Here is a 27,829-nt window from a genome sequence, read left to right on the forward strand (position 1 = left end):
GTGCAAAGCCACAGTCTCTCAAGTGGGTGGTTTGCCAACTGCTGGGTCCTGGGGAGTACAAAGCCACAGTCACTCAAGTGCGTGGTTTGCCCACTGCTTGGTCCTGGGGAGTGCAAGGCCACAGTCTCTCAAGTGGGTGGTTTGCCCACTGCTTGCTCCCGGGGATTACAAAGCCACATTCTCTCAATTGGGTGGTTTGCCCCCTGCTTGCTCCTGGGGAGTGCAAGGCCACAGTCTCTATAGCGGATGCTGTTCTCCACTGGTTCTGGAGGGGGCTTTGTGCCCAGAGTGCTTCATTCTGCCAAGGACTGGGGTAGTGGATGCTGTTCTCCACTGGTTCTGGAGGGGGCCTGGTGCCCAGAGTGTTTCATCCTGCCAAGGATAGGGTGATTGGATGCTGTTCTCCACTGGTTCTGGAGGGGCCTGGTGCCCAGAGTGCTTCATCCTGCCAAGGACTGGGGTAGTGGATGCTGTTCTCCACTAGTTCTGGAGGGGCATGGTTCCCAGTGATGCTGCACCTGGGGTGTGGCACTTCTCATTCCATCACCTGGGTGTCTGAGCTACGAGATTTTCAGGGAACAGTTAGCATGATACTCCATGGAGGCAGAGCCACACTCCACCCTGCAGCAACTTAGCCTGCAAACTGCTGGTAGTGCCAGTGCTGGTTGTGGTGCCTCATGCAGTGTGTGCAGGGTCCAGGATGTCTCCTGCAGCCTCGGACGGCTGCCCACTGGGGATGCTGCTGATGTCCGCTGTAGTGCCACTGGCTGGGCACATCGCGGGGCAGGTGGCGGTGGCTGTGGCGGTGTCTGCGGCGGTGCAGGTCTCTGCACTTGTGGAGGGAGACACCAGGCCGTCACCTGCAGTCTCGGAAGGGTGCCCACTGGGGATGATGCTGGTGACTGTAGTAGAGGCAGCAGACGTGCAGGTGGCAGTGCAGGTGGCGGTGCAGGTGGCGGTCGTTGCGGCGGTGGCAACCACCGTACAGGTTGCTGGTCTGTCCTGCAGAAGGGGTGACACCAGTCCCTCACCCGGAGGCTCCGTGCCCTGAGCTGACTTCCCTTTGCCCTTGTGTCCCTTCCCCACCTTGGAGGTCGCTGCTGGGACCTTGGCACTGTCCTCTTTGGTTCTGGAAGAGGCCTTGCTGGGTGGTTGGTGTAGCTTTTCTCTTCGGCATGCGGGCCCCTTCTTTACCTTGGCAGGTGGTGGAATAGGGTGGTCCTTGGCCTCAGTAGGTGGAACACTGGCAGCCCTGATGAGTGCCGCCTTTGGTGTTCCTGGACTTGCAGGGACCACACTGGATGAGGATTTGGTGGCTGAGGTGCTGAGCTGGGATCTGGACATCCTGGCCCTAGGGGGTGGACGGGGGGAGGTCTAGGGAAGAGGTCAACGGAAGCAAGGAAACGTTTTTTAGACACCCTGGGACGGGAAGATGGGGGGGTTTAGGAGTGGAGGAAGAGGTAGTGGTTGTAAGAGGTGTACGTCTGCTGAGTTTGGGTGAAGGTGCATGGGTTGGAGGCTGTTGTGAGGTGGATGGCTGTTGAGTGGGTGTGTGCCGGCATCTGTGTACTTTGGGAGGAGGGCTCACAGACACACTGGGAGAGGACACAGGGTATGTGTGCATGGTAGTGGGGGTGGTGATTGCATGTGAACGGTGTGTGGTGATGGGCGTGCTGTTAATGGAGGTAGTGGCTGGGGATGTAGTGCATGCAGGTATGAGTGGAGACAATACTGGGAGGGAGCTGGATGACATGGAGCAGGGGGACACAGTGGAGGCAGTGGATGTTGGAGTGTCTGCATGGGTATGGTACTTATGTGAGTGCCTGTGGGATGTGTGGTGCTTATGTTTGCCTGAGCCACTTTTGTGTGTTGATGTGTGTGCATGCTGGTCTGATGGTGTGCTTGGGATAGGCTGAGGTAGAGGGGATTGGGTCTGGGTAGTGGAGGTTGAGGGGGGAGGCTGGACACAGGGACAATGGCTGCCATCAGTGCTGAGGCCAGAGCCTGAAATGCTCTCTGTTGGGCCGCCACACCTGAATGAATGCCCTCCAGGTATGCATTTGTTTGCTGCAAATGCCTCTCGACACCCTGGATGGCATTCAAAATGGTTGACTGCCCAACAGTGAGAGATCTCAGGAGGTCAATAGCCTCCTCATTGAGGGCAGCAGGGCTGACTGGGGCAGGGGCTGAGGTGCCTGGGGCGAAGGAGATGCCCATCCTCCTGGGTGAGCCGGCACGGGAAACATGCTGAGGGGCTGCTGGGAGGGCGGTGCTGGTAGGAGGGGTGGCGGCTGTACCTGTTGTTGCAGTGGGCACAGAGGTGCCCGCCACCGCATGAGAGCTCCCATCAGAGGAAGGGTCGCTGTCGCTGGTGTCCCCTCCTGTCCCCGTAGTGGAGCTCCCCTTACCCTCCGTCCCACTGGTGCCTTCAGACTCCGTACATTCACCCTACTGGCCATGTGGGTTGCAGCTCCCTCCTGCTCCGGTGCCACGGCTCCTCCGCCAGATGATGCTAATGCACACAAGGACAGGGTGACAAAACAAAAAAGGGGGGGAAAGACAGATGAGACACATGGTCAATGCCAGCAACACCACTACCGTTGGCGGACACAACACACAGGGAGCAGCCCTATGCACTAGGCCATGCAATAACAGTTCTTAGGAAAATCACCTGCCCATGGGGGACTATGCCTAAGCCCATTTGCTGCACACCTGGAAACCACAGGAGCCTGACTATGTGTAGATGGCCACTACCACTATTGGGGTTGGAGTGCCACAGATCCTGCCTAACAAGGGACCTACCCTAGCAAGTTCGCCCTGGCCTATGGGAACCCACAGCCCACAGCCCACTTCCCCCACCCAGACACCTCGTAAAGCACGCAGAGCCAGCTGAATGAGACTGTATTCACCCTCTTGTGGCTGCTGTGATGCCCTCAAGCGCCCATCCAACTCCGGATATGCCACCGCCAGGATCTGGAACATCAGGGGGGTCATGGTGCGACGGGCACCCCTTCCACGTTGAGAGGACATCCTCAGCTGGGCCTCCGCCGTCTTTTTGCTCCAGCTGCGCAGGTCCTCCCATCTGTTGCAGCAGTGGCTGCACCGTCTATGATAGACCCCCAGGGTCCGCACTTCCTTGGCGATGGCACGCCAAATACCCTCCTTCTGGTGGGCACTTACCTACAGGAAAGGTAAAGTAAGAATGGATTTTACTCTCCCGTCCGGTTATTCTTACTCAATGGCCACAACTTCCCAACCATGCCCTGAAACACATTCACTGACCATCCTCACATGCAGGCCACAGCCCTCATCCCCCATGTATCTTCCATCCACGCCACTCCATACATTAATGTCCCATCCACCATGCACACAGTGTACTCACCTGTTTGTCTGGAGGACCGTAGAGTAGCGTGTACTGGGGAAGGACCCCATCCACCAGGTTATCCAACTCCTCCACAGTGAAGGCAGGGGCCCTTCCCCCAGATACTGTAGCCATTGTCGCTTCCAGACTGAGGTCACAGCAGCACTTGCAGTGTAGGTGCTCCGCTGTTGAATGTCAGGTATCAAGTGAGTGAACAGATGGAAAATGACGGTCACGTCCGCGGCGGTGCGTACCGTCACCGCCGGCGTACATTGTCATTGGCTCCTGGAACCCATAGGGCCCAATGATAACCAATGCTGAATTGCGCAACAGTCTTCATCCGCCTACTGCGACGATGCACAACGCCAGTACAGTTACCTCATTTCCCCTTGTCCCTCCTTACAGGTCAGGCAGCCGCCATTTCAGGGGCGCACATGGCAGGGCACCTAACTGCGTCACAGCACTTTTGGACAGGAATACGGACAGACAGCGCCACACACCGATTGAATCACAATAGTGCAAAACACCCTTGTGCAACCGATGTGGTATTTGACCCTCTGCTCACCATTCTCCTCCATAGGGCACATCCGCTGGGGCAGATGATGAGATGGCATCATCCTCCGGTGTACAGACCCCTGGTGGACCTGTCGACAATGGAAGACAGACACATCATTATCACCGACAGACTTGATCGTGCCACAATCCATGAACTGTGTGCTCAGTTGGAGCCAGACCTGATGTCAGCTATCCGCCATCCCACAGGAATCCCCCCTCTACTGCAGGTCCTGTCAGTGCTCCATTTCCTGGCCAGTGGTTCCTTTCAAACAACAGTGGCCATGGCATCAGGGATGTCTCAGCCAATATTCTCTAACATGTTGTCCAGAGTGTTGTCTGCCCTGCTTAAACACATGCGCAGCTACATCTTTTTCCAACAGGTGGAGGATTTGCCCACAGTGGAAGGTGACTTCTATGCCCTGGGACACATCCCCAACATCATTGGTGCCATTGATGGTACACATGTGGCATTTGTCCCACCACGCAGGGATGAACAGGTGTACAGAAACCGCAAAAGCTACCATTCCATAAATGTGCAGATGGTGTGTTTGGCAGACCAGTACATCTCACATGTGAATGCCAAGTATCCTGGCTCAGTGCATGACGCTTACATTTTGAGGAATAGCAGCATCCCTTATGTGATGGGCCAACTCCAGAGGCTCCGTGTGCGGCTAATAGGTGAGCCCAAGGTCCCCACACAGTTTGAATAGATGTCTGGGTATGGGAGAGTCCCTAAGGGTTTGTGTATATCTAACAGATACCCCTCGATATTTGCAGGTGACTCTGGTTACCGCAACCTGTCATGGCTACTGACCCCAGTGAGGAATCCCAGGACAAGAGCAGAGGAACGCTACAATGAGGCACATGGCCTAACTAGGAGGACTAGAGCGGACTTTCGGCCTCCTGAAGGCCAGATTCCAGTGCCTTCATCTGACAGGTGGCTCCCTATACTACTCACCAAAGAAGGTGTGCCAGATCATTGTGGCATGCTGTATGTTGCACAACCTGGCTTTGCAATGCCAGGTGCCTTTTCTGCAGGAGGATGAGTCTGGAGATTGTCTTGTGGCAGCGGTAAAGCCTGTGGACAGTGAAGAAACGGAGGCAGAAGAAGAAGTTATTGACAACTGAAACAACATCATCATGCAATACTTCCAGTGAGACACAGGTAAGAGACTGGCACTGCTCCTCTCATATCAGACTACTGTAGGAGATTGCCACATTCTGCCTTCTACTATGTTTACTGCTGGCCAACAACTGTCATACTTTAATATGTGCAAATGAACATTGACATTGATATTTGTCATGTAGGTTGTAATAACACATTTGTGAAAGTACAGACTGACTCCAGATTGTTTTGTGATTCAAGGGTGTTTATTTAAGTGCTAATCTGTGGAGGGGGATGTGCAGTGGGCTGGGGTGATGGCGGAGGAATGTCCATGGTAGAGTCCAGTCTCTTTGTATCACAGGTGCATTGTCCAAGGGGGCATAGGAAGAGAAGCAATGGCAGGTCAAGGTGGTCAGGGTGACATAGTGGGACAGAAGGGTGACAATCAGGAGAGTCTTATTTCCTGGCAGAGGTCTTGGTAATGTTCTCTGTCTTGTGCGTAGATCGCAGGGACTGTTTGCTGTGTTGTTCTCCTTCAGCAGGGGTGGGGTGCTGGTGGCCTGTTGGTCCTGTGGTGGGATCTCATGTCCACTAGCACCGGTAGACGTGGAGGGCGGTTCATCATTCGGGCTAGTGTTGGGGGCCTGTTGGTGTGCCACTGTCTCCCTCATGGTGTTGGCCATGTCTGCCAGTACCCCTGCAATGGTGACCAGGGTGGTGTTAATGGACTTCAGGTCCTCCCTGATCCCCAGGTACTGTTCCTCCTGCAGCCGCTGGGTCTCCTGAAACTTGGCCAGTACCGTGCCCATGGTCTCCTGGGAGTGGTGGTATGCTCCCATGATGTTTAAGAGTGCCTCGTGGAGAGTGGGTTCCTTGGGCCTGTCCTCCCCCTGTCGCACAGCAGTCCTCCCACCTTCCCTCTTGTCCTCTGATTCTGTCCCCTGAACCGTGTGCCCACTGCCACTGACCCCAGGTCCCTGATTGTCTTGGGTTAGTGGGGTTACCTGGGGTCCCTGTAGTGGTGGACACACTGCTGATTGACGTGTCCTGGGGACAGTGGCATGGGCCCGCTGGGTGGGTGCTGAGGTGGTTGTTCCTGAGAGGGGAGGTTCAGTGGTGGTTTGGGACTGTGGCAGGGGAACCGACTGTCCAGAGGTTCCTGATGGGCAGTGCTGGTCATCTTGATCCAGGCGTGCAGAGCTGATGTCGTCACTGTGGGCCTCTTCTGTGGGGGGACTGGATATGGCTGGCACCTCCTGTCCGGTGACGTTGGGTAGGGGTCCTGTTGGGGTGTTAATGCATAGTTATTGTATCTATGTGTGCCATCTTGTGCAATGTGTGAGTTTCCCTCTACTCCTGTGCTTGCATTATTGCCTTGGGCCTTGTGTGAGTGGTGATTTTGAGGCCTAGGTGAGTCTCTTTACTGGACATGCTTTGGTGATGGATGTCCATGCAGGTCTGTAATGGGTGTCCATGCATTGGTGTTACATGCAGGGCTTGGTGTTGGGATATGTGGGTTGTGATAGTGGGGTATCTGTGAGGTTTTGGGGTAATGGGTGGGAGGGTAGGGGTAGGAGTTTGGGATGGCATGCAGGTATGGTGGGGGGGATATATTAGTAGAGATTTGCCTTACCAGAGTCCAGTCCTCCTGCTACTGCAAGGCCCTCAGGGTGCATGATCGCCAAGACTTGCTCCTCCCATGTTGTTAGTTGTGGGGGAGGAGGTGGGGGCCCACCGCCAGTCTTCTGTACGGCTACTTGGTGTCTGGATACCACGGAACGTACCTTCCCCTGTAGGTCGTTCCACCTCTTCCTGTTGTCATCCCGTGTTCTTGGATGCTGTCCCACTGCATTGACCCTGTCGACAATTCTCTGCCATAGCTCCATCTTCCTAGCAATGGACGTCTGCTGCACCAGTGATCCGAATAGGTGTGGCTCTACCCGTATGAATTCCTCCACCATGACCCTGAGCTCCTCCTCAGAAAACCTGGGGGGTCTTTGAGGTGCAATACTGTGGTGTGGGTGATGTGTGAGGTGATGTTTGTTGTGCTGTGTGATGTGTTGTGTTGGGGTGTGTTCTTTGAGATGCGTGGATGTTGTTTGAGTGATGGTGTTGTGTGCCTGTGAATGCTGGTGTTGTGTTTGCTATTCTCTCTCTCTCTGTTTCTTCCAAAAATGTCGTTGTAAGGGGTTTTGGGTAATGTGGGGATGTGTTTTATTGTGGTGGGAGTGTTTGGGTGTCGTGTGTGTATGTGTATCAGGTGTGTGTATTTTGAATTGTCCAATGTGGTTGTGTTTTGTAAATGTGTGTGTATTTTGAGCGCAGTGGTGTGTACCGCCCATGGATTACCGCGGTTGAATGACTGCCGCGTTGATTCATGGGTCGTGATACTGTGGGCGTATTCCTGTTGGCGTGACGGTTTAGGTTTTGCTAGCGCCAGTTTATCCCTGACCTTTGGTGTGGCGGACTTGTGTGGGTGTCTGTATTGTGGAGGATTTCTAAGTGTGGGTCATAATACCCGTAGCGGATTTCTGCCGCAGACACAGCATGTTGGCGATCGTCTGCACGGCGGTCAGCAGACTTTACCGCCAGGGTTGTAATGAGGGCCTAAGTGTCTGCACTGGCCAGAACACAGGGGCTGACAGCAAACACTAGGAAGGGTTGGGCAGCAGATAGGTGGCACTGTGGGAAATACTGGGATACTGAGACACACAAACTAAGTGAGCTTAGTGAGTTAAGCCTCATCATAGCCATCTGCAGATATCTGAAAGTCTCAAGTTCCAGCAAGGCAGACTCAGAAGTACATTCTTCTGAGGTCAGTGAGCAGGGTACTCTAAAGTGGGTAATAGTAACATCAGATAGTTACTGTGCTTAGAAATGGCAGAATCGCTGTATAATGTGCTGTATAAAAAGCACAATATTAGTTATTCATATTTTGCAAGATCTTTAAAGGGTATGCTTTTAACCTGTGTATTCCCCACTTTGAGGAAGAAGGTTTTAGTATAGTGCTCAGTTTCTTTTGTTTGCATATTGACATCTTGTAATAAGATTGTAAGAACAGTGATTGTAGGAATGATTGACAAAACATGCTCAAAACGAAGCTGTGATGATATGCATTGATTTATAAAAAAAATTGATGACACTCTAAAAAACATTTTCCTGAAATGTGCCCCCGTCACCCCACCCTTTAACTGTGGATTGTCCTCACTGTGGAAAATCTGCATTGTAAGATCAGAATATTTCTACAGTATAGCAAACATCTTCTTTTTTTACCTAAATGTGGAAACAAATGTTTCTAAGTGAAGGCTGCTCTTACCCTAAGAAGAATGAGTTTTGTGCACCTTCACATACATCTCAGATCTTTTTAGCTTGTATCCAAATAATACAAGTATCTGTGGTGTAGTAAGTGTAGAAAAAATGAACCAAATTCCAATTCCTAATTTTTACAAGGATTAAAACCCAAATTCGAACTTTTTGGAATGGTGAGGGTGCTGGAGTCACAATCTCAGATAAGTTATCGGTCTAGGTGAAACATTTACCATTCATCAGGGAGAAATCCCCGCTGTTACTACTCATGGGCCAGTGGATCTTTGTCATTGGCTGAGATTAACCAGGAGCTGTACATCACATTAAATTGTCAACACAATCCTAGGAACAGCATCACTGTTCTTATTCTCAACAGAAAATAGTCAAGAGGCAGCACTGTCAAGTGAAACATTTCTTATAAAATACAAAGTTATTTCTCTTAGACTTTCACATCATTCATTCTCTCTAGAAATGCTGCATCTTTTTGTGCGGACTTCTTCATTACCTCACTAAATAACAAATCTCTATTCATTAGTTAACAGTGATCTTTGTGTAAGCATAGACATTTGCAAGATTAAATGAAAACATTTATGCAACTATTATTCATTATGAAAAACATGTTAAATCAGCAAACTTTAGTCATGTCAGTCTGTGGCTTCAGCTGGTCAGGCCTAGTATGTGTAAATATGGTTGCCTTCTACAATGTTTGCATTTAAACTCATTTATTTTCATAAAAGCCTACACATTAATTCTGCGCATTATTGCATTATTTTTCTGGATATGTAAAACCCTTTAGCAAGTGCATTTCTCTACTTGTGAATCAGGTCTCATGTGGGTAAGTTTGAGTTAAGTTGATCACACAATACATTCTTATTAATGAAACAAAGAAATAACACTCAAATCCTACAGCCTTTTCAGCTTCAATGGTTCCAGAGAAGCTATAATCTTGGTCAATGGTTTTCCTTGGAATTGTTTCGCATTAAACATTCTCCAGATGTAAATAAAGCGCTGTGAACTATAGCCAAGTGGGAAGTCTGGTTTTGCTGTTTCCAGTAAAATCAAATCCTTGTCTGCAAATGGGAAACATGAAGCAAGTGTTACATCCTGGTGAATTCCTTGGTATATAAAAGATAAATTCAGTGCAAGTTTGTTATTTATATTTATTATCTGACTATATCCTTCCTCAATTGACAGTAACCGCTGCTGCCACCAGCTCACTTGCTTTTCCTGTTACAGTGCAGCAGCGGTATAATAAAGCAGCTATCACCCACAAATCACTTAATCAGTGTTTGAGTTCTTTTAGTTAGGTCCCTTATGTGCTTGTATTCAAATAGTGCATGTTGGACTTGGCCTTTCTGCAGGGACATCCCAAGACTTTTTGCCATCACCCTCCTGTTTTCTGAACCTGGCCTTTAGGACCATGCACAATTTACCATTGCCAACCAGTGCTAAAGTGCTTGTGCTCTTTACTTAAACATGGTGAAATTGTCTTACACTCAATTAACAAATTTAATTTACTTGTAAGTCTCTAGTAAAGTGGCACTACATGGACCCATGGCCATACAGTGTATTTAAAAATGGTCTTAGCTATGTCTTTTGTTACTACAAGGCCTACCTCTCCAATAGGATAACATTGGGTTAACTTATTACAGTTAATAAGTGATAACTTTCAAATGGGAGTAGGTACCAATGACGAGTTTGGTGCATAAGGATTTGGCATTTAAAACTCTCTTTAGTAGGAAAGTCAGATTTTAAGTCACAAGTTTGAAAAGGCCACTTTTAAAAAGTTAACATTTTCTTGTCCCCACCTTTTGGTGTCTGCAGCCTGTTTCCTGGGTCACATGACTAGGTGTAGATGAGAGTTGGGCTTTTGCTCCCAGACATTGAGACAAAGGTGTTGGCAGGATGGGCCTTGTCTGACTTGATGAGGGGCAGGAGCTCTCACCTACCACAATTGCACATCACAAAGGCTCTGCCTGGGTACAATCACAAAGAGTTTGACACCAATTTGTGACCCCAGGCTAGCTGGGGCCGGGGCAGGGAAGCAGAACATTCCAAACACCTCTGGGAGTGGAAACCTCCAGAAACTACTCCTGCTTCAAAGATGGTACCAGGTGTAAATATTGGACCCTCAGACTCAACTCTTCAGTAGACCTCTGGACCTGTGGAAGACTCAGTGTGAGGGGCCGGACCTGCATCTTGAGCCCAGGATTCCCAGAGTGACTCCAAGGACTAGTTGGCTGTGCACCTGATCGAAGCTTCCAGGACAAAAAAGGCTCAAATCACCTTGAACCCAGAACCTGGACTATGTCTGCAGTGAGTCTTGCCCCTCAAGTGGTACCACCCCAGTCCTAGACCCTCGACCCTTGAAAGTGGAACCTCCGCTATGCAACGCATCCTCGATGCAGGCCTTCACATCGCAAGCCCCTATTTGACTACTTCCTCAACAATGGTGCAGGACTCTTCATTGCAGCCCCACCGCCCTTTGAAAACAGTGGTGCACAATGCATCTTTGATGACGGACTGTGCATCACAAGCCCGTCATCAACGTCATCCTCGATGATGATGCGTTACTCCGCATTGCAGCCCCACAGCTCCTCTGAACCACTGCTGCCCGACAAATCCTCAACGCAAAATCTCACAATGCTATGCAAACCAGGATTTAAGGTACTTTTGTTCAGCAGGTCCCAATCCCAGTCGGTGTGAACTTGTGACTTTGTCTCAATCTGGCCAGATGACCCCAGTTGACTCTGTGCTTATAGGCATAATTTGTAATCACAACTTTAAAATTGCATAGCCCCAGTTCTACTGATTGGATGTTTGTTGTTTTGGTCCCAAATAATTTATTAAATTATATTCTATTATTCTGAATTGTTGTGGGATTTTTCTTGTGTTGTGTTTTCATTGTATTACTGTTTGAAGTGCTGCATAAATACTTTACATATTGCCTCTAAGGTAAGCTAGTTTGTGCCAAGCTACCAGAGGGTTGAGCACAGGTTAATTTGGGGTTGGCTTGTGTTTCACCCTGCTTGAGTAGGGTTCCCCCCTCAACCAGAAACCCAATTTCCAACAGTGCAGATTAACCCTAAACAGTAGCTCTAAATGTTCTACTTCACTGTTGTCCATCATCAGACCAGGATGGCCACATCCAAGGACGATTTTGAAAATACCCACTGACCATGTACGTGATTTCCATTTAGATTTGCTGTTTGTAAATATACCCCATATGACTAGCTTGAGGATTGGGCATTGAGCCTGCCCTCCCAGCCCCAAATTAGGTACCCTTCATCTAGATAAAAAAAATGTGTTAGCCACAAAGCACAGTTAAAAAAATGGAGAAGGTGGCATCTTTTGTCTCTGGTAGCCTAGGCCACTACTTTTGGTAAGTGACTTAATGAGTCAGTATTTATTACCCATCACATCAGGCAATACACCTTTGTATATTGGGAGGCTACCAGTCTGATGCTATGAGCCTCTCCCTAAATTATGCAAGCAGAGGATTTTGCTTTACACCATTGGGTTAGAAGAGCGAAAATGGGTGTTTTCAAGGTACGGGTTGAAGATTGCCATCATAAAAAGAGAGAACAAATAAAATATCGTACATTGGAGGATTCTCAAACATTGTCCGTGGTTTTCATGCCCATTCTTGTCACTTAATTGTAGGTTAAAAATGAAGCTAATGTAAATGGTCTTAAAAACACTTAGCTATCAGGATGTTTTCAGGGTATGAATGGGAAAGGGACATTTCTTCTACTTTCCTACGATGAAAAAACAATAAACAAGTGCTAGACCTGTCAGCTCTTGTCATGGTTTTCCCTGTTTTTTGGCTTCTGACTCCCTATTTTTTGATCCTCTGCTGAATTTGGTTTTTGCTGTTTTAGGACTCTGGGCACTTTAACACTGCTGACCAGTGCTAAAGTGCAATTACTCTCTGTCTAAACGTATTGGGGATTGGTTTATCCATGACTGGTATATTGATTTATCAGTAAGTCCCTAGTATAGTGCACCAGGTGTGCCCAGGGTCTGCAAATCAAATGCTACTAGTGGGCCTGCAGCCCTGATTGTGCCACCCACATGAGTAGTTTTGCAAACCTGTCTCAGGCCTGCCATCGCATTGCCTGTGTGTGCAGTTTTAAACTGCCATTTCAACCTGGCAAGTTCACCCACTTGCCAGGCCCAGCCCCTCCCTTACACTACATTTAAGTCACCCCTAAGTTAGACCCAAGGCAGGCCCATGGGCAGGGTGCAGTGTATTTAAAAGGTAGGACATGTACTGGTGTGTTTTACATATCCTGATAGTGAGATACTACTAAATTTGTTTTTCAGTATTGCAAGTCTATCGCTCCCATAGGTTAAAAATACATCTTTTGGTGAAGTTGTTTTTTAAATTGTAAGTTTGAAATGCCACATTTAGGAAGTGGGCATTTTCTTTCTTAACCATTCTGTGCTTCTGCCTGGCTGTGGAATACACGTCTGGGTCAGGATGTTAGTTGAGCTGTTTATGAATTTACTCCAGACAGTCACACAAAGGGAGCTGTGGTGTACTCTGCATATCCTGATTGGTCTTCTTGCGCTAGAGTGGTGGGACGAGCTGACACTTGCACCTTAGTAGGGATGTGCCAGTCCTTAAATTTAGCAGTCTCCAACTCCTTGGGGTGTGTCTGGGGCCAGGGCAGGGCCTTGTGCACTGCAAAGACCTTTCTGTGAAGTGTGCCTACTTCATAGGACAAAATGGGTATAAGTACTGGACCTCTGATCCCACAAAGTTAGAACACTTCTGGACTGAGGACATTCTGCCAGGAAGAAGAGCTGGATACTGTAGGATGGACGGCCACTCTGCCTGTTGCTTTGTTGCGGTGGCCTGGTGCTTGCTTGTCCTGGGAGTGAAAGGACTGGACTTTGCTTTCTATATCCTGCTTTTCAAAGTTCTCCAAGGGCTTGAACTGAGCTTGCCTCCTGTTAAGAAGTCTCAGGAACATCAGAGACTTAATCTGCCTGGGCTCTTCTGCTGAGAGTCCTGACTTGCCTAGAGGTGTCACCTGCCAGCCCCTGGGCCCTTAGAAGTGCAAGCTTTCGACCTGAAGAAGAAAATCCACGCACTGACACGCCACAGCAGAATAATTGATGCAGCGCCTGTCCCACAGCTGAAGAATCAATGCAGTGCCTGTCTCGTAGTTGCAGAATGGACAAAGCACCTGTTTCACCGCGGCTCCATCAACACAGCACATCTAGATTTTCCACACGTCGTCCCTGGGCATCAATTTCTCACTGATCCCACATCTCAGTAACGAACCAAGGCTGCGTGTCTGGAAATCAACGCATCGCCTTTCCTGTGAGGAAAGAATCAACACATCACTTCCCCAGCCAGTAAGAAGCTGATGCACTGCCACTCCTGCAAGGAAAGAATTGACGCATCACCTCCCCAGCGCAGTAAGGAACCGAAGCATTGCTTTGCTTTTCAATGTTTCACCTCCCCTGCAGCCCACATCGTCTTTGTTTTTGATGTATCCCAGGTACTTTGTGCTAAAAAGATACAAACAGTGATTCCTATGGATTAAGATTCATTTCCACTTTTAAAAAGTGATATCTTTACTTGTATATGATGGACTTTTGTCATTTTGGAGTTTAATTTAGATAAATATTGGCTATTTTTCTAAACTGGTGTGGAGTCCTTTTGTGGTGTTTGTACTGTGTAACTGTGTGTGTAGGTACAAATACTTTACACACTCTCCCTCTGAGGTGAGCCTGACTGCTGGTGCCAAGCTTCCAAGAGGGTGAGGAGGGGTCATCTTAGCTGTGTGACTCTCTTACCCTGACTACAGTGAGGGTCCCTACTCGGACAGGCTATAAACCACTGCTAACTAGAGACACCATTTCTAACAACAAGCATTAGCAAAGCCAGTACTCAAGCCATGGCAGGCTGGTATAGTAGTTATTTATTATTATGATTTGCTTGCAAATATAGGCCACAAATTATCACGCATTCACAATGCCAATAGTTCTGGCTTTTAAATGAAAGTGCTTCTTCAGTCAATGTTGGGTCTAGGCATTGAAAAGTCACTATGCATGCACTCTGTCACCCATCTTAGCACTCATGCATCCATTCATCCACTGACTCATTCTTGCATTCATCCACTTACACAAACACAGTAAGCTCACACACAAACTCAACAACAAATGCAAGATAAATTAAAAGAATGAACATAGAAAAAGATAACATGTTGCTACTTTAACATGGCAGGCACATGCTTGCAATAACAAATCAAATTAAACGTAGCAGCAGGTGGCCATCTTGCAATCGTATTGTACATGGTGTTTCATTGTTTTGAAGTTCCAGGTGGCTAGCACATGTAGAACCAATGTGTTGGCCATCTCAGAATGGTAAAACAGTGAAACTATGGACAATACTATTCCATGACAGTGACCACGTCTAGAGGCTGTTTCCTTGCAGAATGCAGTGAACTGCAAATTATATGACTACCAAGCAAGCAGCCTGAAAGCACTGTCTGGGGAGCTGCAGTATGCTCTAAAAGTAAAGACAATAAAGATAAGAGAAGGAAAGAAATGAGAGGAAAACATGAAAAAAACAAAACTCACTGATGGTCAACTCCCTGCCATGCACAGCTTTTTGTCTGTCCGCAGTGTGGTGTTAGGCAGGATCTGTGCCCAAACTCCAGGGGACGGCCAAACACCCTGCCTTATACAGCCTTTGGGCATGCACAGCATTATGTTATCCACAGGGTCTGGCCTGCGACTAGGTCTTGCACCTGACCCCCCTCACCGTGCTGTCAACCCCCTGCTACACACAGCCTAAGGCTGTCCACAGCATGGGTTTGGTTGCAGGGCCTGTTGTTAAGCCCCACAGTCAATCCACCACTGGCAGCCAAGGCCCCTTTGGTGGCCAACCCTTATGGTCGTGTAGTGCCACCAGGCGCTTTCATTTTTTTAAAGAAGTACTAGAGCAAATTTACACAGGCACTACACTGAGCACTGTGGTAGTACGGTGCCACAGAAAAAATATATTTTTATTTGACCCCAGGGGTGTCCCTCAGGCACCCCCCCAAAATCCAGGGGTTCAGGGTACACCTACTCTGCTCCCTTATTCCTTTTTTTTAAAAAAAAATTATGACACTGGGACCAAGTCATTAAAAAGCAACTGCAACTTTCTCTTCACTTTGCAGCCAGCCAATCAGATTATATGTTTTGAGATCTCTGTATTCTGTAGTAGTACTGGGTCATTCAATATCCATATTTTTTTTATCTTAATTTCTCAAAAACAACTGAACAGATTTACACAAATCACAAACAAACATGCTTTCAGGGCAAAGATCTAGTTTTCCTGCAAATTTGGTGTCATTCTGTTCAGCCGCTATGGCTGCAGCTGTGTCTAATGTTCCATTGGGAAATTGCATAGGGAAAGCTCATTTTGGAATCCCCCCTTTTGCTCTGCCTCAGATGACAGATCACCCCTAAACTTTCCAAACAAGAGCAGAGGCAGATAAACCTTATTTTGGAAAGTTTAATGCAGATTCATCAAACAGTGCCAAAGTTACTAGCAAACCAAAAAATCCATTTCCTATGGAAACTTGGCCCTAACTATAGCTATATAATGGTGACTATATAGTCACTGAAAAAACAAACTTTAAAGCGGCATTCTAGTTAGACGTTGGAATGAGATATGAGCTTACATTAACAAAAAAAAACACTGAAATACACCAGTTAGTGTAGTCAGCTACCTATATCTTTTGCCCCCATTATGCACATCAACAAACAATGATGTCATTTAAGAATATGTCATGATTAAAATAATGTGAGGTCATAAGCACTGTAACTGCTGTGGTGCTTATATATATATATATTTATATATATATATTTACTGAACTAAACAAAGGTTCAAGTGACGCTATAGTTAACTCCGGGAATAATATCTAAATTTATGTAAAAAATAAAAAAAACTTAGAAATTCACTGAAAGGTTAAAGTGGTGCTACAGTTATGTGAAATTATCAGTTAAAAAATACCACCTTAAACAAAAAAACGGATTATAACCAGTTACAGTTTACTGAGCGAACTATAGCTTGCACGTCCACCATGCACTGTTTATGACCTCGCATATGACATCACTCATGACGTGTTCAATGACATCATTGATGTGATCAGTGATATAATAAATGATGTAATTTGAGATGTCATCAACGATGTCCCTGAACATGTCATGAGTGATGTTTTATGTGAGGTTATATGCAGTTCACAGTGGAGCACACATTATAGTTAGGTCAGTGTAACTGATGAACTTCAGTTGTTTTTTGTTTTTTAAATGTTTTATGATATTACAAGACCTAGCTATAATGTCACCTTAAACTTGTTTTTTTCAGTGAATTTCTATGGTTATTTTTATAACATAAAGTAAGATATTACCATACATAACTATAACATCACTTTAACCTTTGTTTTTTTTCAGTGAATTTGTAGAGGTTTGAGCTATAGTTCTTGGACCTGCTAGTGGTGCCATAGGATCATGATTTGGTGGGTTCTAGAAACTTCTCCCAACTTCTGGCAATGGTGAGAGACATCTATAGGATAAATATCTATTATTGAATATCTGTAAACAGACAATAATATAGAGATTATTATTTTAGGACACAACTCTTCATAAAAAATCACAGGTATGTTGTGACTCTCGTTCATTTCTCACCTTTAAAAAATATGGCCTAAACTTTACAAAGTATCTGCTGACTTGTTTGTCATCTTGCGCTAGAAACACTTTAATGCTCCATTACTCTTGTATGTGTTAACATAATAGAACATTTAACCACCTTTGCATGTGACGCCATGTGAATGGTTGATTTCTTTTAAGTAACATTCCAGTTTCAGTGAAGGTTGGCACTTATCTGTAAAAACACAGAATTTACACCAGAATAAATCATTAACATTCCAGAATATATTTGCTTATCTTTAACGTAACTTTATGATTAACTATGATTAAGGGAGGATTACCAAAGTAGGATTTTTTTCATGTGATTTCACTATTCTCAGGTCAAATGTTTCTAGCATATATTATTAGCAAATATATTTAAGACCATTCTCAGCTCTTAAAATCAATCAGTGCTATTTGTAAAATGGTCCCTAAACATGAATGAACATATGTGTGTGTGTATATATATAAATATACAAACAGGTGAGAGGCACAGCGAAGGGAACCTTCTTCACACCCAGCTATGCTAATTTGCATATGGGCTGGTGGGAGGAACAAGTGCTGGTGCGTGAATTTGAACAAGAGAGTGCAGACAATATTTATAAATTGTTTCTCCAACTGGGCCTCCCTCTTTCCACTTTGTTGGCTTCATTGAGGTTTCAACACCTCCCTTTAACCCCCCCAGTCCGGGTTCAGTGGCCTTGGGTGGTGGTTTACACTATTCAGCCTGGTGATTCTTCTTAATTTTACTCCTCGAGGAACCCCAGTGCTGCATTGCTTTCTTGCGGGAGCGGTGAAACGATGCATGCCGACCCGACCGGAGGAGAATCGACGCACGGTCTAGCTTGCGAGTGAGAAATCGACGCATAGCTGGCCTTTTCCGAAACACACTCGCCTGTGCAGTGTTATTTTCACGCTACCCAGGTACATTTGTACATTAACGATGTTCTCACTGTTTTCTACAGGATTTAAGACTCTTTTGCTTTTTAAATTCATAACTTGATTTGTGTATGTTGGATTTTTGTCAATTTGGACTTGTTTTGTTTAGATAAATATTATCTATTTTTCTAAACCTGTGTTGTGTCATTTTGTAGTGTTTTCACTGAGTTACTGTGTGTGTTGGTACAAATACTTTACACATTGCTTCTGAAGAAAAGCCTACCTGCTCGTGCCAAGCTACCAAGGGAGTGAGCGGGGTTAACTGAGGGTGATTCTCCTTTACCCTGACTAGAGTGAGGGTCCTTGCTTGGACAGGGGATAACCTGATTGCCAACCAAAGACCCCATTTCTAACAGGGCGGAAGTTCCATGGCTTAACTTGGAGCCAAGTTATGGAATTCACTGCCTCCTAGCCTTTGCCTTACTAGCCATGAACTTTCCTTTCAGCAAGCACTAAAAACCTGGCTATTCAGAGTATAAACCTCAGATTATCTCTTAGAGGTCTGCTATCAGTGCTGGGAGGCCTTCAGGTAGCCATGCACTTTATAAAAGCCTATAACATAACATAGCATAATATATTGTTTTATAGACAAGTTTCAGCGATGATATTTTTGTCATCTGGAAGGGCACAGAGCAATCAGCACTCTGCTTCATGGAAAAAATAAACAGAAATGAGTTGAATTTACATTTTTCTGCCCACCTCAACATTTTTTAGAACTTGCAGTCTTTGTTAAGGAGGACAGGATACATAAAAGAACATTTCTCAAAGCAACAGCAATTAATACTAGCTTACATGCCAGCAGTTTTCACCCAAAGAAATTGAAATTCAGCATTACTTATAATGAACATCAGTATATGCACAGGAATTGTAGTGATGCTCAACAATTGGTGGTTGCTCAAGATGAACTGGAGAGTAGATTTGGGATGAGACGTTACAGTGAGGCAGTGATGCAGGCAGCGAGAGACAAAGTGAACAGAAAATCCAGGGAAGAACCCTTGTTTGGGAAAAGGGATCTGAGGAAGGCAGGAGGTCAAGAACTTTTTATGATCACTAGCTAGAGTGTACAGCATGCTCAAATAAGAGCTATTTTGAATAGAAATTGGCATCTGATCAAGAATGATCCCATAATTCGAGACATGGTGTTTTTGACTTTTCGAAGAGCCAAATGTATGAGGCAAGAACTTGTAATAAGCAGTCCTGAGCTATGTAAGGGCAATACGTGGTTCACATATAACCCTGAATTTAGGAAGTGCTACAAATGCAAGGCTTGTGTTCTAGAGGTCAACACATCTCAAGTATCCTTGTCATTAAAGGAGACCCCTATACGTATTAAGAAGACCCTGCATTGTAAAACTGATTTTGCTGTTATGTCCTTAACTGCTCCTGTTCCATACTCTATGTAGGGAGTAACACTTTGAAAGTACATCTTTATACATTACAACACATTAGTGCAATCAAGAATAGAGATCAGAACCACCCTGTTGCTCAATACTTTGAGGATTGTCATGGAGGTCAGGAGGGTGAATTGAGTCTCATTGTACTTGATTCAGTACCCAAAGAGTTTGGGGTGGAAACTGAACAGCAGCTGAGAAGGTTGGAATCCCTGTACATTCTCATGCTTGACAAAAAAGGCCCCAAAGGGCTTGAATATAGAGGAAGATGTACATGTCCATCTTTAGACAGGGGACAGGTATTTATTGCATTCTTGAAATGGACTTCAAGTCAGTACATCAGGACACTGAATTCAGCCATAGGGATGGTGAATTATTTTTGTACGTTGGTGGTCAGCACGAGTCTCAGGTGCAAGGCATTCATCTTTTCAAGTTATAATATGGTTTAGTGTTTTTGAGTAGGAGGGGTGTGCACAGTAGAAGTATATTGACATAAGTGGGGTTTATCTAGATTTTGTTGTTTCTTTATTGTTTTGTTTTTAAGAAGGAGAAAAAAAGTATACCCACTTGGGCTGGCAGATCTGGGGTGGTGTGTGTTGTGATACATAGTGATGATGTGTGGCAACTTATTTATTCACTGAATTCCGTTTATAGTATGTGGGACCTTCGTGAATTTTTATAGGTCTAATCATGGAATGAGGGAATTTAAAAGAATTGCAATTGCACTGTGATATGCCACTGTGTATCTTTTGTGACTACTTTTTCCACCCACTTGGGTTAGCAGGCCTGATTTTGAAGTCTGTATACTATATTGTGATCATGCTGGTTAATTCAGTCTATTTAATGAATTTATTCTCATTGTGTTTTATTTTTATTGGGACATTTTACTAGGAACCCTCCTGCAGTATGTTTACCATGCCAATGGGTCAAGCGATACAGCTTTTGTATGAGTTGATGCCCACCATGTAGTTGGAATAAATCCTCCTGGCAAAAGTGAACCCAAGTGTGTCAGTGCTTGTTTTTCTGTTAGCAAATCATGAGCATTTGAAAGATTATGTATATATAAAAGATTTGAGAACTGTTCCTAGCAATGGTGATACTCCCAGTGAATGGGACGTGGATGTGAGTAAAGGGGAAAGCTCTTCAGAACGTATGGAAACTCCAAGTAGGAATACTTTTTTAGAGGAAATACAAGTATTATATCTAGATCAACGACTAATGAGGGGCAGAGGAAGAAATCGTAATCGAGGCTCTGGAAGAAAGATAAACCAAATGGAAAACAGAAGAGAAAAACTAGAAGAGCCAAAAGAAACAGGAAGGAGACAATATCCCCTCAGAAGCCAGAAGAAACAACAATAGATCTGCCAAATTTGGTGATAAATCTTTCAGATTATGAGCTAACTGCACCTGAACTTCAATTGTTAAATAAAGGTTTATCTTTTTGCCCTGAGAAACATTTTGATTATGTAAATACTCACATCGATATTTATAAATTCATTCGAAAATTGAAATTGGCTAAACACTTTTCTATGCATTCTAATAATATAGAACTGGATCATGAGGAAATATTAGCTGACAACTCTAAGGCAACAGATTTGCAAATTGATCAGATTGCAGATTTGAAAACTCTGATTTATATTACGATTTACCGGACGAGGAGTACACTGAATCAGAAGTCCTTCGAGAATTGGAAGTGGAGACTAACAAACATCAATTTAGTAACTTCAAAGAAAGATCAAAGTTTTGCTCAGTTTTATCACCTGGTAACAAAATTGATATATTTTCTGAACTAGTATTGGAGGATTTGAATAGAATACAAAAGACTAGACATCATGGACAATGGGAAAATTTAACTGAAGATGAACGATTGGCATTAAAGAAATTGACTAATAATAATAACATCATATTTAAACCTGCGGATAAAGGTGGAAATATTGTGATTCTTAATATACAAAGCTATATGATTGAGGCATACAGACAGTTGAATGATGAATCTAATTATAAAAAATTAAATCATAATCCTATCAATCGAATGATCCATCAATTACATTTAAGACTTGATGATTGGTATGAACAATCACTTTTGAATAAGGAAGAATATCAATTTTTGAAAAAAGAAAATCCAACTATACCCACAATTTACTTCTTACCTAAAATACACAAATCATTAACAGCACCACCAGGGAGGCCAATAGTTTCGGCGTGTGACTCATTATATGAGAGGATTTCAGATTATGTGGATTATTATTTAGCACCCATCGTGATGACCTTAAGTTCATACTTCAACGATTCAGGAGATTTATTGCGATTTTTATCGGATATAAATTGGTCAGATGAATATTTATTGGTCACAATTGATGTTGTGTCATTATATACATCTATTAATCATGAAATTGGCTTGAGAGCATGTGAATACTTTTTAAGGCAGAGAAGCACTGTGGACTTTGAGCACTTAAAAATGTTACGATCTATGATAGAATTATGTCTCAAAAATAACATCTTCATTTTCAATCATGAAATTTACCAACAAATGTGCGGAACGGCAATGGGCATTTCCCTTTCTCTGAATTATGCCAACCTTACAATGGGCTGGTGGGAGAGGGAAATTGCTTGGGGTAAGGATAATGATTTATTTATGGATAAAATTGCACTTTGGGTTCGATTTATTGATGATTTATTCATAATTTGGCAAGGATCACAAGAGGATTTTCAATCTTATTTTAACAAATTGAACAATAATGATTTAGGTTTGCAATTCACATGTGAAATGAGTAAAACATCAATTACTTTTTTTGGATATTAACATCTATGTGGAGAACAATAAATTAGAGACCACAGTATACCATAAGAAAACTTATACTAATAGTATTTTGCATGGTAAAAGCTTTCATGCCAAACCTCTTATAAAGAGTATCCCGTATGGAGAGTTACTAAGAATGCACAGAAATTGTTCTAATGATCGGGAAGTTGAGTTAAAATATCAAGATACCTTACAAAGATTCAGACAAAGAGGGTACAATCAGAGAATTTTACAAAAGAATTTAGAGAGAGTACGAACTATCCCTCGGGATCAAACATTAGTTTCTAAACAAGTAAGGGCAACTCAGGATAATTTTGGTGAAAACAAAGTCAGAATGGTTATGGATTACACAAAGGAAAGTGATTTAATTAGAAAAATCTTATGTAAACATTGGCATGTTATACGTAAAGATCCAGATTTGGGCCCTAAAATTGGCTTAGCTCCATTGATAACGTATAGAAAAGCACCATCATTAAAGATTATCTTATAAGTAGTCACTTCACTATACAAAATCAACAAAATTGGTTGACAGAACAACAATCAGGATTTATAAAGTGCAATAGTTGTAAAGCATGTAAAATTGGGAAATCAACTAAAGTAGTGAAACTATGGAATGATATGGAATTGAAGATCAAACATCGAATTACTTGTATTACAAAATTTACAGTCTATGTAATTGAGTGCCATTGTGGGTTGAAATATATAGGTAGCACAATTTGCATGCTTAAGAAAAGAATTCTAGAACACATTAGAGCGGTTTTGCATAAGGATTTCACATATGCCATTGCTAAACATTTTCAACAACATGAAGTGAATAGTTGGAAAATGTTACGGTATTACGGAATTGACCATAGTCCTGAACATGAGAGAGGCGGAGATAGAGTAAAAAAAACTCAGACAACTTGAATCCAAATATATCATTTTAATGAGGACAAAGAGCCCTTTGGGATTGAATAATGATGAGGAGCTTTATGTTCATCTTAAAATTTTGAATACTTGCAACCATAATACTAATGATGTCTTTATGGAATTAGAACAATTTAATTTAGGAAAAATGTTATAGTTATAATAATAATTTGATATAATTTTTTGTTTTTTTATAATGTGGGTAAAACATTTATTTTATTTTTTGTGTAATAACCATTGTGGCTAATCCTCAATAGTATTTATAATTAATTATGTGCTTAATTAGTTTATACATTTTTTCATCATTTTTTTGCCAAGCTTCCAAATGACAAAATATGATAGCTACTAACTAATGCAAATTATTGTTTATTCCTTTCTCTATAGTATTTTACTTGGATATATTTTTAATCCCATTGCATTCTTTAATTATAATCATAATACATAAAAAACAATTGAGACCATAATGCATTGTAATGACTTTGGGAATGAATAGAGAAAGTACTGTGAAACCAGGAAGAAGACTGTAAAGTCGAAACGCTCTGTTTTCTCCTTTTTGCATTGAATAAATTGATTTATTTTGTGGAGCTGAACGGAGTGTGTGGCATTCATCTTTTGTTTACAATATATATATATATATATATATATATATATATTTCCGTATATATTTATGTTCAGCATATATACAGTTCTGTGTTGATTCATACGAGATTTAAGTTTTTGTTAAAATTTAAATTTGTGCCTGGATATGTGTTTTGATCACAGGGTGCACAAACTTATATATGTTCCATATTGCCTATGTTATTCCTCTACATTGTAAAGTATCATAGTTTCAGGATTATATTTTTTTATGACATGTTTTTATAAATAAGAGATAATAATCTCTACAGTGTATGATCTCCTAGCTCCCTTCCCAGATATGCTATTAAAAATCATCTTGCTGGATATTTTGCTTCTCCTGAATATTTCTAAGAGCAAATGTCTAACTTCTGACCAGGAACAATTCTCTGCGTCAGGCTGCCATGGATACTGATATATCCCTGCCCCTATCATGACCACCCAAAAACTTCTCCAAATTTAGGAAATAATTCAAGATGCACATCTTTAAAGAACACTATATCACAGTGCATTAACTGTCCACAAACCAGCAACCTTTCATTTCGCAGCTGACTTCATATTTGTCTTTGACACTGTACAGCACTCCACTGTCTTTTAGCTAGGTTCATTCTATAGCAATACCAACAAATACATGCATAGATAAATAAGGGTAGCCCATTTAGGGTGTCTAGAGTAGTCTTTCTAAAATACACATAGGGGCCGATTACGAGTTCAGCGGTTGATCCGCCCGAACTCCAATACAGTGTTGGTGAGGCAGCCGTCAAGCTAGCAGCCTCACTATCATCATATTCTGATGTTTTCACTGGGCTGACCGGCAGAAACGTCGTATTACCACGTTCCTGCCTGTCAGCCCAGCGGAAACAGTGTGGCGGCATTGGCCTCGGGTCCCTCAGGACCAGAGACCAATGCCCTCACACACAGCACCCACCAAATGCACACAGCATCCTGAGGGTGCTGACAGGGGGGGCCCTGCAGTGCCCACGACATGGTCATGAGAGGTGCAGGGGCCCCCTTGTGGCCCCAAACTCTGCCTTTCCGGCAGCCTTTTCCTGACGAGGTCCTGCTGGTGGAAAGGGAAGTAGTGATCAGCACGGCTGTGCCGAACTCAACACCGCCATGGCTGACCACGACTTTCACCTCCGCCAACCCATTAGGATCCTTGATCCCGGCATAGGTGGCGATCTCCTGGTGGTCCGAACTCCATGATCGCAATTTGGCAGTGAGACCGCCAGGATTGTGCTGGTGCCACCGCAAGTCTGGTGGTTGTAGGACCGCCAAACTCATATTCAGGCCCTTAGTCATTATTTTTAATTTGAATACAGCCATTGCTTATCCCTATGATTTTAAAGTAGTACCTCACCACTGCACATTTTGCAGTTTGTTTCACAACATTTCACATCTGATACATCCAAAACAACAGCTCTGAATAATAGTTATTTCTCAAGCAAGAAACTTTGACACATGGAATGACTACTGCCAGATGGAAATGGACAACAGCAGGAACGTATAGAACGAATTGAATAAAGGAGAGGGAATAGGAAAAGGTTTGATAAGGGGAACAAATCAAGAGAAAGAAACACAGAAGTGTGGGAAAAACGAAAAAAGGTCCTACAATAAAGTTTCTTTTAAATGACAGCCGAAGCAAATGACAGCAAGTAAGAAATTAGTCAGTTAAGGAAACAAAGCAATAGGAAAATAAAGTGGGGAGTAAGCGATAGGGGTGAAGGGAGATCTAAAGAAAGGAAAACACAACACTTCAAAGTGAAAAACAAAATGAAGAACACAAAATAAAACAAAGTGGGAAAAAGAAGTATAGCAACTTTGAAGAATCAATTACGCACAATTTGCAATGGTAATATTTTAGCTGTTCGCCATAAGATTTAACCACAAGTTTTTATTCATTTATTTCTATTTTGGAGTTCTTTAAGTTCTTCATTTGATTACTTATATTACTTATTTGAGCGTAGTTGCTTGGGTGTTATTTATTGCTTGTACTGGTTACACACACTACTTATTTTCTCTGAGTGTTGTCAAACTATCAAAGATTAGATACTTTGTGGATCTTACTATCTTTCTACTTGGGCAGTGTTGCAGCACAGTTACGGCCCATATCCAAACTGTGACATCTCCACAAGCTTCCTATCGAACCCCCATTTGTCTGCAGGTATGTTACAAGACTCATGTCAAGAAATAAAACCGGGATAGGCACATAGGGGGTTTAGATATGTGTTCATGCCAAGTGATGACACCAGAACCCGAACAGATATCCAGGATCAGACTCCTAGAGCATCTCTGGAGAAGATACACGCGGGGTTGCGGAGGGTAGCTGTCAGTGCCCGCTTTTACAAATCCACCACAATTTTATACATGTGACCTACCTTATCCCTAAACGCCTCCATGTGATATATCCCCTCAGAGATCAAAAATGCCCTAGGTTTTCCACAGAACCAGCCGATTTCATTCATATGACATGGCACTGTCCCTCCATAGCAGATAACTGGACAGAAGTTCTAGCCTAACTGTACAGTGCCACTGGTTGGGCACTTCCACGAACGATTGAGAAATGCCTATTGGTCTCCCATTTAACCCACTGAAAAAACTATAAGTAAGCATTATGTCCTCTTAAGGCTAATAGTTGCGAAAAGTCGTATAGCTATCCATTGGTCTCGCTCCCGTACACCAATGAGGAAAATGTGAGAGACATGGCGGAGTCGGCAGGGGCACAAGAAATACATATGAGGTGAACAAGGACAGATGATAAAGCCCAGCAAGCCTTGTTAGCAAGGGCCGAGATAACTTGTGCCTTGTTGGAATTCAGGAGTTCGCAAGAAGGGGACATACATCTACTGCAAAATAGAGACGATTTAGGTACCACCAGAGGGGGAAGGCAACCCCTGCCCCCAGACTTATAGGTCACCACTGATATATTTCTGTAAATACTGTAACCAGTAAGTGATACCAAAGATGAATATACTTTTGTTTATATGTGTCTCTTACTTGGAAGCTCAGAGAGAGGGACTGGGGGGAGGGGGGTCAGTTACCGGTGATTGTTGTTGGGGAACGAATATCTGGTCGGGGGACTACACTATTCTCACAACGACATAGCTGCATTGAGGAATATTGTTGTCGTAATGTGTAAAGAACGAACAGTTGTTGTGAGTTTATATTTCCTCCTTTAATGCTGTTAAAATGAAATAAAATGTAAAAAATGATATGTTTTCAAGAATCAAACGTGCACCAGTTAAATGAGAAAAGCGGTCACAAGATGACAGTTTGATATATAGTAGACTCCCTTGAATGGATGACACATTTACAAATTCAATTCATTTGTTGTTGTGTGCTGTTGTGTGGGACCTCTCGTGGTACTCACACCTAGATGGGACCCAGAATTGCAGGGATCCTTCTACATTGCTCCACACATTACATTTCTCAATCCACTGCCTCACCTTTGACTTTTCACACTCGGCTGCAGGGATGTGAACGTAATGAGTTGGCACACAGTGACCTCTTGAGGCTTGTACCAGATAAATGGTGGCCTGCACTTCTCTTCCCCATCATGCTTACAGGTGCCAGCTCCTAGAAACAGGCCTGTCTAACCCACACCTTGGTGTTTTTTCCTCTTCAGATCTCTGTGTGAACATTCCAAGGAGCGCTGCGAGTCTGTGCTCGGAATCGTGGGACTGCAGTGGCCGGAAGACACTGACTGTACCCAATTCCCAGATGAGAATAAAGACAATCAAACGTGCCTGATGCCAGATGAAGGTGTAGAAGGTATTGATTTTTCTTAACCAACAAAATACACATTCAGCCACTCTTCTCTGTGGTATCCAAAGTTATAGAACTATTCTCCATATAAGTGGAAAATGTTATGATTTGAGATTATTCTAGCTTGCGTCATTGAAAGCATATTGGACATATGTTGTTTATGCTTTTGATGACAATACAAATAATGTGCATTAGGGTAGATTTTCAGGACTTTCTCTTTACAATATGGGGCAGCCATCATGGTTTTAGAAGGTGGTGGGAATTATAGGGCTGCCAAACTTGCCATGCCAGTGTCGGTTTGCTGAAACTTTGAATCTGCCAATGCCCCACCAGTTATTGCCCATGAACGTATTTTATGCATGCACACTACCAAAGTATCATAGGACTCCCAA

The 27,829-nt window shown here is 43.7% G+C and overlaps 1 protein-coding gene across 4 annotated transcripts in view; it reads left to right on the forward strand.

The window, feature by feature from the left end:
• Positions 1–27,829, forward strand: part of CORIN (corin, serine peptidase) — a 1,512,429-nt gene that overhangs the window by 1,227,224 nt on the left and 257,376 nt on the right. For all 4 annotated transcript variants that reach the window (XM_069201641.1, XM_069201646.1, XM_069201651.1 and 1 more), the window contains exon 12: positions 27,298–27,443. In XM_069201641.1, coding sequence (XP_069057742.1) covers positions 27,298–27,443 — 146 coding nt within the window. The remainder of the gene's footprint in view (positions 1–27,297; positions 27,444–27,829) is intronic.

This window comes from Pleurodeles waltl, chromosome 1_2 (assembly GCF_031143425.1).
Source record: "Pleurodeles waltl isolate 20211129_DDA chromosome 1_2, aPleWal1.hap1.20221129, whole genome shotgun sequence".
NCBI lineage: Eukaryota > Metazoa > Chordata > Amphibia > Caudata > Salamandridae > Pleurodeles > Pleurodeles waltl.